Below are 15183 nucleotides of genomic sequence, written 5' to 3' on the forward strand. Positions count from 1 at the left end.
TGGAATCATGTAGTAACCAATTTCTTTTTAGTATATTTTAGATTCTTCAAAGTAACCACCCGTTGCCTTGATGACAGCTTTGCACACTCTTGGCATTCTGTCAACCAGCTTCACCTGGAATGCTTTTCCAAGTCTTCAAGGAGTTCCCACATATGCTGAGCACTTGTTGGCTGCTTTCTTTCACTCTGCGGTCCAACTCATCCCAAACCATTTCAATTGGGTTGAGGTTTGGTAATTGTGGAGGACAGGTAATCTGATGCAGCACTCCATCACTCTCCTTCTTGGTCAAATTGCCCTTACACAGCCTGGAGGTGTGTTGGGTCATTGTCCTGTTGAAAAACAAAATGATAGTCCAACTAAGCGCAAACCAGATGGGATGGTGTATCACAGCAGAATGCTGTGGTAGCCATGCTGATTAAGTGGGCCTTTAATTATAAATAAATCACAGTGTCACCAACAAAGCACCATCACACCACCTCCTCCATGATGGGAACCACACATGCGTAGATCATCCTTTCACCTATTCTGCGTCTCACAAAGACACGTCAGTTGGAACCAAAAATTGCAAATTTGGACTCATCAGACCAAAGGACAGACTTCCACAGGTCTAATGTCCATTGCTCGTGTTTCTTGGCCCAAGAAAGTCTCTTCTTCTTAGTGTCCTTTAGTAGTGGTTTCTTTTCAGCAATTCGACCATGAAGGTCTGACTCAAACAATCCCCTCTGAACAGTTGATGTTGTGATGTTGAACTTTGTGAAGCATTTATTTGGGCTGCAATCTGAGGTGCAGGTAACTCTAATAAACGTATCCCCTGCGGCAGATGTAACTTTGGGTCTTCCTTTCCTGTGGTAGTCCTCGTAAAGCTGGTTGAGAGAATGACAAGAGTGTGCAAAGCTGTCATCAAGGCAAAGGGTGGCTACTTTGAAGAATCTAGTGTACTTTTTTTTTTTAAGTAACACTTGAATGAGTAGGTGTGTCCAAACTTTTGACTGATACTATATGTATATATGTGTGTATGTATGTACAGTTGAAGTCGGAAGTTTACATGCACTTAGGCTGGAGTCATTCAAACTCATTTTTCAACCACTCTTGTTAACAAACTATAGTTTTGGCAAGTCGGTTAGGACATCTACTTTGTGCATGACAAGTAATTTTTCCAACAATTGTTTACAGACAGATTATTTCACTCATAACTCACTGTGTCACAAATCCAGTGGGTCAGAAGTTTACATACACTAAGTTTACTGTGCCTTTAAACAGCTTGGAAAATTCCAGAAAATGATGTCATGGCTTTAGAAGCTTCTGATAGGCTAATTGACATCATTTTGAGTCAATTGAAGGCCTACCTTCAAACTCAGTGCCTTTCCCATGACATCATGGGTAAATCAAAAGAAATCAGCCAAGACCTCAGATTTTTTTTTTTTGTAGACCTCCACAATTCTGGTTCATCCTTGGAAGCAATTTCCAAATGCCTGAAGGTACCACGTTCATCTGTACAAACAATAGTACACAAGTATAAACACCATGGGACCACGCAGCCGTCATACCGCTCAGGAAGGAAACACGTTCTGTCTGCTAGAGATGAACGTACTTTGGTTCGAAAAGTGCAAATCAATCCAAGAACAACAGCAAAGGACCTTGTGAAGATGCTGGAGGAAACGGGTACAAAAGTATCTATATCCACAGTAAAACAAGTCCTATATTGACATAATCTGAAAGGCCGCTCAGCAAGGAAGAAGCCACTGCTCCAAAACCGCCATAAAAAAGCCAGACTACGCTTTGCAACTGCACATGGGGACAAAGATCATACTTTTTGGAGAAATGTCCTCTGGTCTGATGAAACAAAAATGGAACTGTTTGGCCATAATGACCATCGTTATGTTTGGAGGAAAAAGGGGGAGGCTTGCAAGCAAAGAACGCCATCCCAACCGTGAAGCACGGTGGTGGCAGCATCATGTTGTGGGGGTGCTTTGCTGCAGGAGGGACTGGTGCACTAGACAAAATAGATGGCATCATGAGGGAGGACAATTATGTGGATACATTGAAGCAACATCAGTCAGGAAGTTAAAGCTTGGTTGCAAATGGGTCTTCCAAATGGACAAGCATACTTCCAAAGTTGTGGCAAAATGGCTTAAGGACAACAAAGTCAAGGTATTGGAGTGGCCATCACATCACCTCAATGCTATGGAAAGTTTGTGGGCAGAACTGAAAAAGCGTGTGCGAGCAAGGAGGCCTACAAACCTGACTCAGTTACACCAGCTCTGTCAGGAGGAATGGGCCAAAAATCACCAAACTTATTGTGGGAAGCTTGTGGAAGGCTACCCGAAACGTTTGACCCAAGTAAAACAAATGAAAGGCAATGCTACCAAATACTAATTGAGTGTATGTAAACTTCTGACCCACTGGGAATGTGATGAAAGAAATAAAAGCTGAAATAAATAATTATATTATTCTGACATTTCAAATTCTTAAAATAAAGTGGTGATCCAAACTGACCTAAGACAGGGAATTTTTACGAGGATTAAATGTCAGGAATTGTGAAACTGAGTTTAAATGTATTTGGTTAAGGTGTATGTAAACTACCGACTTCAACTGTGTATAATAAAATATGGTTTACATGTTATTGTTACTAATGGCATAAGATTTGCATAGTGACATTTGGGAACAAATGGGTTAATTTGGGAACAAATTGTGACATTTGGGAACAAATGGGTTAATTTGGGAACAAATTGGTTAACACTGTTCCTACCTTTATGCTTTGTTAGATCTGTATCCGTGGCCACAGTGTGTTCCGGGGTTACCTGAAGGATGAGGAGAAAACAGCAGAGGCCCTGGATAGTGATGGCTGGCTGCACAGTGGAGATGTGGGCCAGTGGTTACTGGTGAGCTGGGTTACAATATAGGACAAAATATGATCACTAGATACTCCAGTCAGTCAAGTCATATACATTTGCATGTGAATGTGTGTTCGTGTGTTTTCCTGTTAGAACGGGACACTTCGCATCATCGACAGGAAGAAGCACATCTTCAAGCTGTCCCAGGGAGAGTACATTGCCCCTGAAAGGATTGAGAACATCTACATGCGTTGTGTCCCTGTGCTACAGGTCTTTGTGCACGGTGACAGCTTAAAGGTATGAGATACCGGTACTCTTATATTCACTATCAGAAGATAGTCCTTTTTTTGGGACATACCAGCATTCTCACACTGTTTTATGTTTTGTTTCCAGTCTCACCTGATTGGTATTGTTGTGCCAGACCCAGAAGTGTTTATTGATTGGGTTAAGGAGAGGGGAATCATTGGATCCTACAAGGAGATCTGCCAGCATCCAGTATGTGACGTCACCGTAGCTCACACAATAGGCCATCTGCAACTTTACAATGTGTGCCGTTGTTGGATTGTATCAACTCAACAGGTACAAATTGAAATCTTGTCTCACTACAGGATGTGAAGAAAGCAGTGTTAGAAGACATGACAGCCGTGGGGAAGGAAGCTGGGCTGAAGTCTTTTGAGCAGGTGAGGAATCAAATCAAACTATTTGTCACATGCACCCGAATACAACATGTATATGGTTAATTACAAGCCCTTAACCAAAAGTACAGTTCAAGAAAGAGTTAATAAAATATTTACCAAATAAACTAAAGTAAAAAGTAACACTATAAAATAACGAGGCTATATACAGGGGGTACCAGTACCGAGTCAATGTGCGGGGGTACAGGTTAGTATAAGTAATTTGTACATGTAGGTAGGGGTGAAGTGACTATGCATAGGCAATAAACAGTGAGTAGCTGCAGTGTAAAAAAAACAAATGGGTGGGGGGGGGGGGGGGGCTGTCTATGAAAATAATCCAGTGGCTGTTTGGTTAATTGTTCAGCAGTCTTATGGCTTGGGGGTAGAAGCTGAACCTTGAAGCTGAATACTTTCATACATTGACTTCGTACTTGTAACAAATGGTGCCATGGTATATGAAGACATAAAACATGGTGTAACAGGAAACTGAATACAACAAAGACAACACTGATCGTTTTGCCATCTCTTTCCTCACTGTCAGCTGAAGGACCTGCACCTGCATCCAGAGATGTTCAGTGTTAGCAACGGCCTTCTCACCCCCACTCTGAAGAGCAGACGAGTGGACATCCGCAGGGTCTTCCAGGAACAGATCACAAACATGTACAGCACAACAGCCATCTAGTAGACCTCAAATCAATGTAATACACTCACTCCACTGACATTTACATGAACTGTATGTTTCCTGTCACTAGACAAAGATATGCAGTTTGCTGGATCTCACTGTCTATAGTACTAAAAACTGAGCATGTAGCCAAGACAACAGACATTCCTACAGTACTTAGCTCAAATACTATCAAACACGTTTGGTACGGTTTTGGGGAATTTCAGTTTGACTCCACTTTCAGTTCGACACCATGCTGCTTCTTGTACATCAGTATGTTAAATGTATTTTCATTGTTTACATATCATAGACAGGAACAACATTGAATGGGACCAAACCATTTTTGCTCCAATGTTGTCCACGCAGAAAACCTAGCCATAGAAATAGCTACAGCTCCACTGTAGAGAGCAGTGGGCAAGTAGACACTACCTGGGCCTGTTAATGGCCTCCTGGATCACACTTCCATCCTTCTGATTAATATAGAGAATCTAAACCTCTGGAAGGCTGCTTTTGAAGTGTACATTACTTACTCTGATTCTAGATATGACAGTTTAGTGTTCTCAGTGAAACAGTGAATGAGTTACAGTAGCTCATTCCAAATCAGACCACCGTCATTTATCCAAGGTTATATGAGGGATTAAAGTGAAATGTTACCCTTGATATCATTTATGTAGTTACCATTAAATAGTCCATTTGTAAATGGTAAGTATATTTTTAGCGGTAAACATTAAGAATGCTGATGAAATAGGCTCACTGGCCACTATTTTAACTAACAATTCCCAACAATGTAGAAATATTCTTGTACGTTTCCCTGAATAAAGAAATGATGATTGTCATTACTCAGTTTTATTTAGTTGAAGAACAATGAAGGAAACCCTTCTTCCAATCCATGTATTGCATGATTGTTCATAGAAAAAGTTGAAAACAACATCTAAACAGATGGTAACATAGCTCAACAAAAATGATAATAAAACCCACTCTTAACAGATTACATGTCAAGTTTCTCACTCAATAATAATAATGTTAAATTAACTAGAACCAGGCCTGTCAGAAAAGTTTAAAAAATCTACGCTAATTTAGTCAAATGCATTTTGTGCATAGCTGTCCACAAAGAAAAGGCAAGAGGTTTCCCTTAACATGAGAAATTGACAAAGAACGTAGAGATGGTCAAATGAACAATGAACTGTAAGTGCCACTAGAGGGAGCAACAGCATTGGTTTTGGAAAACAAGTCCTCCAAACCTATGCGAAGAAGAACAAGAAGGGTAAAAGGACCATCTCAGTCTAAGACAATGTCAGATTATTCCTTAGCCTTTCAGAAGCAGGGGACGATTAGGCAAAAGCCAAAGAAAAATGTTGACACTCCTTTATACAGGCACCATCACAGATCTGAAAAATAATGACATTGACTTATGATATCCATAGTCAGGAAGCTGGAGTGGCTAGTGTTAAATACTACAGGTAACTTTCAATATCATTTTTACCTCAACAAATAAGTTCCTGGTCCACAATACACAGGCTAGATCAGTGTGCATAATATAGTGAATAACACAGAAATGGAGCGATTCAAATTAATGTAGCTTTTTGACCCACCACCCCGAGTCACATTTCATCCTCTAGTCCGCTTACAGTACTATCCAATTTGCTTCAATAAATTAATTTCCTGTTATACATAGACTTGATGAAATGCATGTTTTGGTACATACCTTGATTTGGAAATGACTAGAAAACGGATTCAAACTGAGTATGCAGCTTTGAGAAGAAAGGTGTGACCCACAGATACAGTGGGGCAAAAAAGTATTTAGTCAGCCACCAATTGTGCAAGTTCTCCCACTTAAAAAGATGAGAGAGGCCTGTAATTTTCATCATAGGTACACTTCAACTATGACAGACAAAATGAGAAAAAGAAATCCAGAAAATCACATTGTAGGATTTTTAATGAATTTATTTGCAAATTATGGTGGAAAATAAGTATTTGGTCACCTACAAACAAGCAAGATTTCTGGCTCTCACAGACCTGTAACTTCTTCTTTAAGAGGCTCCTCTGTCCTCCACTCGTTACCTGTATTAATAGCACCTGTTTGAACTTGTTATCAGTATAAAAGACACCTGTCCACAACCTCAAACAGTCACACTCCAAACTCCACTATGGCCAAGACCAAAGAGCTGTCAAAGGACACAAGAAACAAAATTGTAGACCTGCACCAGGCTGGGAAGACTGAATCTGCAATAGGTAAGCAGCTTGGTTTGAAGAAATCAACTGTGGGAGCAATTATTAGGAAATGGAAGACATACAAGACCCCTGATAATCTCCCTCGATCTGGGGCTCCACGCAAGATCTCACCCCGTGGGGTCAAAATGATCACAAGAACAGTGAGAAAAAATCCCAGAACCACACGGGGGGACCTAGTGAATGACCTGCAGAGAGCTGGGACCAAAGTAACAAAGCCTACCATCAGTAACACACTACGCCGCCAGGGACTCAAATCCTGCAGTTCCAGACGTGTCCCCCTGCTTAAGCCAGTACATGTCCAGGCCCATCTGAAGTTTGCTAGAGAGCATTTGGATGATCCAGAAGAAGATTGGGAGAATGTCATATGGTCAGATGAAACCAAAATATAACTTCTTGGTAAAAACTCAACTCGTCGTGTTTGGAGGACAAAGAATGCTGAGTTGCATCCAAAGAACACCATACCTACTGTGAAGCATGGGGTGGAAACATCATGCTTTGGGGCTGTTTTTCTGCAAAGGGACCAGGACGACTGATCCGTGTAAAGGAAAGAATGAATGGGGCCATGTATCGTGAGATTTTGAGTGAAAACCTCCTTCCATCAGCAAGGGCCTTGAAGATGAAACGTGGCTGGGTCTTTCAGCATGACAATGATCCCAAACACACTGCCCGGGCAACGAAGGAGTGGCTTCGTAAGAAGCATTTCAAGGTCCTGGAGTGGCCTAGCCAGTCTCCAGATCTCAACCCCATAGAAAATCTTTGGAGGGAGTTGAAAGTCCGTGTTGCCCAGCAACAGCCCCAAAACATCACTGCTCTAGAGGAGATCTGCATGGAGGAATGGGCCAAAATACCAGCAACAGTGTGTGAAAACCTTGTGAAGACTTACAGAAAACGTTTGACCTCTGTCATTGCCAACAAAGGGTATATAACAAAGTATTGAGATAAACTTTTGTTATTGACCAAATACTTATTTTCCACCATAATTTGCTAATAAATTCATAAAAAATCCTACAATGTGATTTTCTGGAATTTTTTTTCTCATTTTGTCTGTCATAGTTGAATTGTACCTATGATGACAATTACAGGCCTCTCTCATCTTTTTAAGTGGGAGAACTTGCACAATTGGTGGCTGACTAAATACTTTTTTGCCCCACTGTATCTTATAAATCTATTAGTAGTACTATTTGTAATTCTATGGTGTGAATCACAAATGAGTTCTTAGAAGAACGGTTTCATTACACGATTTAACAAATATATACATATTGGCTTATGATAATAGCATTTAGCTGATGGCTTGGTAAATGTGGCAGTTAAAATGCTTTGAGTTGCTCTCAGTGTTTTTTTAGATGTTAGGAAAGGGTCAGGTGAGTGAATTGAGAGAAGAGTGAAGGAGAGAGAGAGAGGAGATTAGTGCAAGAAAGCTATTAATGATTAGGCTATGACCAAAGCGGTCCATTTTCACAGTGAGAAGGATCCTGAAAAAGATAAATCCATTCACTGAGGTGTGAAAGGAGGCAAGGCCAGAGGTTTAGAGGGAGCCCTTCCCCTTCTTGGTGTTCTCTCACTCTCTCAGTCATCAGCGACAATGGACAGAGCACGCAGCTCATTCAGCTTGGCCTCGTTCTCCCTCTCCCTCTGCTCATCAGTCAGCCCTGCCTGGTCGATCTGATCCGTCAACTCACTGAAGATATTGTGCATCTCTGTGAAGTACACCACCTGAAAGAGATAAGGAAAGAGTGGAATGGTTAGGGAAAGGGTCTTACGTTAACTGTTTACAGTTTACTTACAACATGCAGAGGCTGGTCCTGGTCCTACAGCCCTTCACCTCCACTAATGAAAAGCCATTCAGAAGTAAAGGAGTGAGCCCGGAGAACAAAAACAAACCCCAGAACATCAGTGGGTAGTGACCCTGCCTTTTCTCTTCCAATCTGAACATGAGATAGAGTGTTCGCTGAAAGCTTTCCTGACACATCCCACCCCTGCTTCTTCCCCCAGTTCATGAGTCAGAATCCCAGGAGAGATACTTTGATGATTAATAGACTTTAATCACATTACAATACTCCATAAGAGTGGGCCGAGAATGAAAGTACTGGGAAATACAACCCCTTGAAACCCACACACATTTCGATATTTATTCATGCAGCGATGCATATGCTACAGTGCACTTAAGGGGGCATTTCTGATTTATTTGCAAATGTGCACGTTTGTTCTGTTCTATATAGAGGTTGGAATAAAATAATAGCTGCTGCTGGCCAATTATGGGCGTTGATGGGCTGTAGGCCATAACAGAAAATAAATAGAGGCCATTTCAGATAGGAAAATGAAGATCTTTCCTGGGTAGACTAGGGAGAAGACTGTTAACCACATGCTACTATAAGAGCTTTGTCACAGGATGCATGCTGCTAGAGAAATGACAATATGTAGCCATTTTCAACTAATTACATCTGAACTGTGATCAAAGGACATTTAATTCAGTCCAAATGTCTTATCCACATGATGTGTGTGCCAGTGGCAGCAAAAGTTATATTAACAGAAGCTCTTTAGTTGGCTAACCGGAAGAGGAACCCGGTTTGAAAGGCCTCTGTGTGTTTATAGCGAACTCTGCCACCTAGACCACATCAGTGGGCCATGAGTATTAAGTTACCGGTGTATGTGGGGGTAAAGTGGATATTTTTCATTTGAAAAGTGGCTTGGTGAAAAAGCTATGGAATACATGTCAGTAATAATGCACACACAATCACTGTGTTCGTTCCGGCGTGAACATCCTTCTTGTCATCCAGTCTCTACAATTATCCCAGTAAGTCTACATGGACCACATATGAAAAGAAGCCAAATTCAGACTATTATTTGTAAGACCTCCGTGACGTATTTTTTGAACAAACGTCCAAATACACACCCTTGTCCTCACCCTAGCCCTGATTGACTAAATATTGATTTAGACAGAGAGCTACGCCGGCTCATCAGACCTCAACTCTGATTATTTCACTAACAATATTTCAATAACATACAGTACGTTGGAGAAAAAGTAATAGAAATTTGGCATCCAATATGATCCCATCTCTATCAATCTAGTCTATCAATGGGCTCAGGTGCAAAATAACTCAATCATTATGACAGTAGCGTGTGTCAAAATAACATAATTTCTTTCAGTTTGTACAAGTAGTACAGAACACCGTAACCAAGAACAACCACCGGGAATCCACACTCAGACAATGGCTCAATTATCCAGCATCTGTACAGGTGGACAGGCACATCCGATCACAGCAGAGCCGAGCAGAGCATTGCTTCCCATTCACAGCCGTTTCATGGAACTAGTGGTGTTCGAGCCTCAGAACAAAGAGAGGCATTGTGAGGGTGCTCTGGGAGCCATGCAGCATGTCCGGGGGAGAGAGAGGGGGAGTGGGAGTCCAGACTGCGCTTGCAGGGCCAGCTGAGGGGGTCTGGCCCGGACCCGAGGTCCACTGGGCTGCTGTGCTGTGCTGACTGACCACCCAGTAGCGGCTGTACTGGAGGAGTGGCTGTGTACGCCAGCCCAGCTCTGGAGTCTGTCCCTCTGACCCAACTCCACACAACCCCCCTAATTCACACTGCTAGGGTTAGAGATGAGCTATCTGAGCAAGTTTGAGTCATCAGCGCTCTGCCTCCATCAGAGGGCCCTCATTACTGTTTGAAGCTGCTTCAGCAGTGAGTCAGTCTGTTTGCAAATGACTGAGTAGTACAGGCTTGCTCCAGTGTCCATAGAGGACAGTGCACTGAAACAGGGACAATGTAACAGTGGGAAGGCCCAAAATCTGTACCCATTAATTTTCATCCACAACCAGTCTCTATTAAATCCAAATCTTATAGGGAATGATTATGCTTGTATAATCATCATTCTAGGAAGAGATAATGACACAGGGCTACTATGAAGGAGATAATCCTGATCAGCTAACAAGATTACCAGAGACCTAATGGCAGCTATCAAGTCCATAGAGACTACTTCCAGTGACACCATCTCCTGAGCAGTGAAGATTAGGCTCCGCTGCTGTTACACCCAGGAGGGCTCCATTCACTTAGTCTACTAGTAACAGTCATCACATACAAGCCTACCCACCTGCTCTGCTATCATAGGAACGCACAGAACTTGGATTGATCAAAGGGCACACATATCCTTTGAACCCCCTCTGGGCTTGCCTGGCAGTATCATTGACATGTGGGCTGAGTCTGATAGGCAGCCGTCTGTCTGCCAGTGTTTTTGGGGGCGGGGCGCCAGCCTGGCCTAGTGACGTGGCCACTTCTCAATCTGATTAGGCGTGTGTCAGTCTTTAACCATAAGAGGAAATGACACGGCGGGGGGTGGGGGTAGGGTACGGAGCGTGGGCGACAGTGGCGGGCACTCGGCTCAGCTGCTGGGCTGGTTATAGCGAGGCGGGCTGACCGGGCTCCTAGGTTAGAAAGAGGCTGGAGCAAGACGGACAGACAGACAGACCTGGGCTTCCTGGGCTAATTAGGAAGGCGTGGGGCCGTCACTGGGGTTAATCACATTAAGACTGGGTGGAGGGAGACAGGGAGGATTACACTCACTCTCTTCTACACTACCACTCTCTCTTGCTCTGATGCTGGTCAACAGACGGCTAGGGGCAACACTACACCCACATAAACAATCTATTAAAACGACTCAAATAAAACCCATTGGAAACTATTTGAACTGGGATTGGCAAGTTGTGAACAGGTTTTGTGTGTCAACTGAATGCTTATACCTAGGCCTTATAATTCATAACTGAGCATGCATGCATTATAAAGATGGCTCACCAGAGTTAAACTGGGTCGGTCACGAGTGTGCACCCAATCATACACTATCTATAGCTCACCTGTGCACGGATGAGTGCCTCAAAACTGGGCTGAAAGTAGTCGATGCGGCTGTGGTAAAACTTGGGCATCTCATCCAACAGCTGCTTGTTCTTGGATTCAAAGTCCTCCCTGACTGGTCTCAGCTCCTCCTTGGCCTGGACAGATTAGGGCAAACAGAAGACCGGTTGACACTTTAGCATACATACCTAGGGCTGTGGCGGTCATGTCAGCCGGTGATTGTCAAGCAAATAACTGCCGGTCTCACAGTAATTGACAAACATATTTAGCACACATGGCCTACAAGCCACTGGTGTAGATCTTTGGAACATCTAAACTCAGCAAAAAAAGAAACGCCCCTTTTTCAGAACCCTGTCTTTCAAAAATAATTTGTAAAAATCCAAATAACTTCCCAGATATTCATTGTAAAGGGTTTAAACACTGTTTCCCATGCTTGTTCAATGAACCATGAACAATTAATGAACATGCACCTGTGGAACGGTCGTTAAGACACTAACAGCTTAAAGACGGTAGGCAATTAAGGTCACAGTTATGAAAACTTAGGACACTATAAAGGCCTTTCTACTGACTCTGAAAAACAACAAAAGAAAGATGCCCAGGGTCCCTGCTCATCTGCGTGAACGTGCCTTAGGCATGCTGCAAGAAGGCATGAGGACTGCAGATGTGGCCAGGGCAATAAATTGCAATGTCTGTACTGTGAGACGCCTAAGACAGCGCTACAGGGAGACAGGACGGACAGCTTATCGTCCTCGCAGTGGCAGACCACATGTAACAACACCTGCACAGGATCGGTACATCTGAACATCACACCTATGGGACAGGTACAGGATGGCAACAACAACTGCCCGAGTTACACCAGGAACGCACAATTCCTCCATCAGTGCTCAGACTCTCAGCCTATTGCGGACAGAGGCTGGACTGAGGGCTTGTAGGCCTGTTGTAAGGCAGGTCCTCACCAGACATCACCGGCAACAATGTCGCCTATGGGCACAAACCCACTGTCGCTGGACCAGACAGGACTGGCAAAAAGTGCTCTTCACTGACGAGTCGCAGTTTTGTCTCACCAGGGGTGATGGTCGGATTCGCGTTTATCGTCGAAAGAATGAGGGTTACACCGAGGCCTGTACTCTGGAGCGGGACCGACTTGGAGGTGGAGGGTCCGTCATGGTCTGGGGCGGTGTGTCACAGCATCATTGGACTGAGCTTGTTGTCATTGCAGGCAATCTCAACACTGTGCGTTACAGGGAAGACATCCTCCTCCCTTATGTGGTACCCTTCCTGCAGGCTCATCCTGACATGACCCTCCAGCATGACAATGCCACCAGCCATACTGCTTGTTCTGTGCGTGATTTCCTGCAAGACAGAAATGTCAGTGTTCTGCCATGGCCAGCGAAGAGCCCGGATCTCAATCCCATTGAGCACGTCTGGGACTTGTTGGATCGGAGGGTGAGGGCTAGGGCCATTCCCCCCAGAAATGTCCGGGAACCTGCAGGTGCCTTGGGTAACATCTCACAGCAAGAACTGGCAAATCTGGTGCAGTCCACGAGGAGGAGATGCACTGCAGTACTTAATGCAGCTGGTGGCCACACCAGATACTGACTGTTACTTTTGACCCCCCCTTTGTTCAGGGACACATTATTCCATTTCTGTTAGTCACATGTCTGTGGAAATTTTTCAGTTTGTCTCTCAGTTGTTGAGTCTTATGTTCATACAAATAGTTATATATGTTAAGTTTGCTGAAAATAAACGCAGTTGACAGTGAGGACGTTTTTTCATTTTAGAAAGTCTAATAAATCTATCCATGTTATATAGCCTACACCATCACAATAAATCCATTATTTGTTTTAGACTGGTCTAAAGAAATATGATATATAGAAAAAAATGTATTTCAGAAGAACAGAATAGCATACTCTTGAGTTGTCCTTATGTTAGGCCCTGATCTGGTTATGCAATATGGCTGTTGGCTACACTAGTTCATTTAGCAGACAAGATTTGCTTACAATTCCGTGGCATTATTTTATATTATTTTGTTGTATGAAGAATACTGAACTGAAGAAGAATTGAACATGGCTGAAAAAAATAGAAAGGATATTTTCTCCAAATTATTTGAGGTAGTGCGCACATGCGGGCGGCTATTCTGTTTTTGGCGGTTAACAAAGAAACAGGTACTCCTATATGCTTAATTTAGAGTTATTTATGCATCTTTAGTTGTGATACAAACATTGGGCTATATGTTGCAATTTTTTGGGGACATTCTAAGGCTATATGATGAGACTCTAATGATGATTTGAAAAAAGTTGCATTAGCTCTGCTTTGTTTCTTGCACAGGCTGTACACACTTCATCAGTCTTTCATTCACAATTTGACAAGCACTTGATAATGCCTTGAATTTCCCGGCGCCATCCCCTTTGCGTGGCCATAATGCACCCGAAAAAAATACATGCCTTTTGCGGCCAGTGACGGATAAGGACGTGCACAGTTCCGTCCCCGATGTGTCTGTCTTCACTTGTAGCCTGTGAGAGAGACTCAATCATGTGACGGGCATTGGCTAATAAGAATTTAGCTATCTGACAGAACCGTGGAGGTGAGAGGTGCTTTGGAGCACACAGCCAGGAGAAGGGAATTATAATTATTATTTTGCGTCCCCGATGTGCCCTTGGGCTGAAAATAATAATTATAATTCCCTTCTCCTGGCTGTGTGCTCCAAAGCACCTCTCACCTCCACGGTTCTGTCAGATAGCTAAATTCTTATTAGCCAATGCCCGTCACATGATTGAGTCTCTCTCACAGGCTACAAGTGAAGACAGACACATCGGGGACGCAACTGTGCACGTCCTTATCCGAGGTGCATGTTTAAGGTATTAGAAGAACTGTCCACATTTACTTTTTCATCTGCCAACAAGATGAGTAGGCCTAACAAACAGCAAAAGCACAGAGCATATAGAAATGTTGCGCAATATGAGCTCATGGACTATCATGAAGTGTTTGATTAGATTTTCGATCACATTTGCATTGATGTCAGAGTGATTAGAGGGACAATAGAGTGCTGAGTACCAGGCAGTTAGCAAGTTTGGTAGGCTACTAATGACCATCAGCAGCATCAGAGTTTGTAGAAGTCAAATTAACATGACTAAACATGACTTTAACTGCCGTCATGACTCGTGACCGCCGGTGTGGAGGTAATACGGTCACCGTAACAGCCCTATGCATACCTCATAATCACTACTGGGGCTCAACCATAACATATCAGCTACGTTCTCAGAAATGTAATCCGTCAACAACAGTGAAAAACAACAGGAGAATGAAAATGTCTTCCCACAGAGAAGAATAGAGAAAAAAGAAAACGCCTAATCACGATCACAAGTGAGGAGGAGTGGGTTATGTGGGAAGAGTTGGCTGTGTGCAGACCACGCCACCGCTGATCAGGAACGTGTGTGATGTATTAGTGGGTAGTCTGGTGGGCATTAAGAGATGATATCTCAATGAATAGGCAATGATATCGTGTGTACTCGAGAGGGGATATAACATATGTAGAACAGAATCACCTGTGTGAAGTAATATTTATCTTAAGTAACTCCCCTGTGTGTCTGTCCTTTGTTTGTCTTTAAATGGCATGTTAGTGTTTGGTCAGAATCATTTCTCTAAGAGCTGTGAGATTCAAAGGCCAGGGACATAGGGGGCCTCTTGACTCTTTGTGCCACTGACAATGCTTTTCTCGATATGTGTGGGTGGCCACCCATGTGAGGGTGTGTGAGCCCAGGCAGCGCTGCATTGATATCTGTGAATGCTGCCCTAGAGGTCTCAGCGAATGTGTCTACAATACTAAATGACGTGCCCGTTTACGTGCAGCAGTGCCTTTTCAAAAGGCAATACTTGACAGCCTGGTCGCTTGTGTGGGTGAAAAGAGTGCACATGTACAGTTTGTTCATATCCAGTC

The 15183-nt window shown here is 43.2% G+C and overlaps 2 protein-coding genes across 5 annotated transcripts in view; one reads left to right on the forward strand and one right to left on the reverse strand.

The window, feature by feature from the left end:
* acsl2 (acyl-CoA synthetase long chain family member 2) overlaps window positions 1-5005 on the forward strand; it is a 28317-nt gene extending 23312 nt beyond the window's left edge. For all 4 annotated transcript variants that reach the window (XM_071353178.1, XM_071353181.1, XM_071353179.1 and 1 more), the window contains 5 exons: window positions 2766-2882; window positions 2988-3131; window positions 3228-3329; window positions 3443-3514; window positions 4050-5005. In XM_071353178.1, coding sequence (XP_071209279.1) covers window positions 2766-2882; window positions 2988-3131; window positions 3228-3329; window positions 3443-3514; window positions 4050-4190 — 576 coding nt within the window. In that variant the 3' untranslated portion in view covers window positions 4191-5005. The remainder of the gene's footprint in view (window positions 1-2765; window positions 2883-2987; window positions 3132-3227; window positions 3330-3442; window positions 3515-4049) is intronic.
* bin3 (bridging integrator 3) overlaps window positions 5000-15183 on the reverse strand; it is a 36448-nt gene continuing 26264 nt past the window's right edge. The window contains exons 8-9 of the mRNA XM_071353182.1: window positions 11249-11383; window positions 5000-8114 (exon numbers count right to left, since the gene is read on the reverse strand). Coding sequence (XP_071209283.1) covers window positions 7968-8114; window positions 11249-11383 — 282 coding nt within the window. The 3' untranslated portion in view covers window positions 5000-7967. The remainder of the gene's footprint in view (window positions 8115-11248; window positions 11384-15183) is intronic.

The sequence above is a fragment of the Salvelinus alpinus genome, chromosome 19 (genome assembly GCF_045679555.1).
Source record: "Salvelinus alpinus chromosome 19, SLU_Salpinus.1, whole genome shotgun sequence".
NCBI lineage: Eukaryota > Metazoa > Chordata > Actinopteri > Salmoniformes > Salmonidae > Salvelinus > Salvelinus alpinus.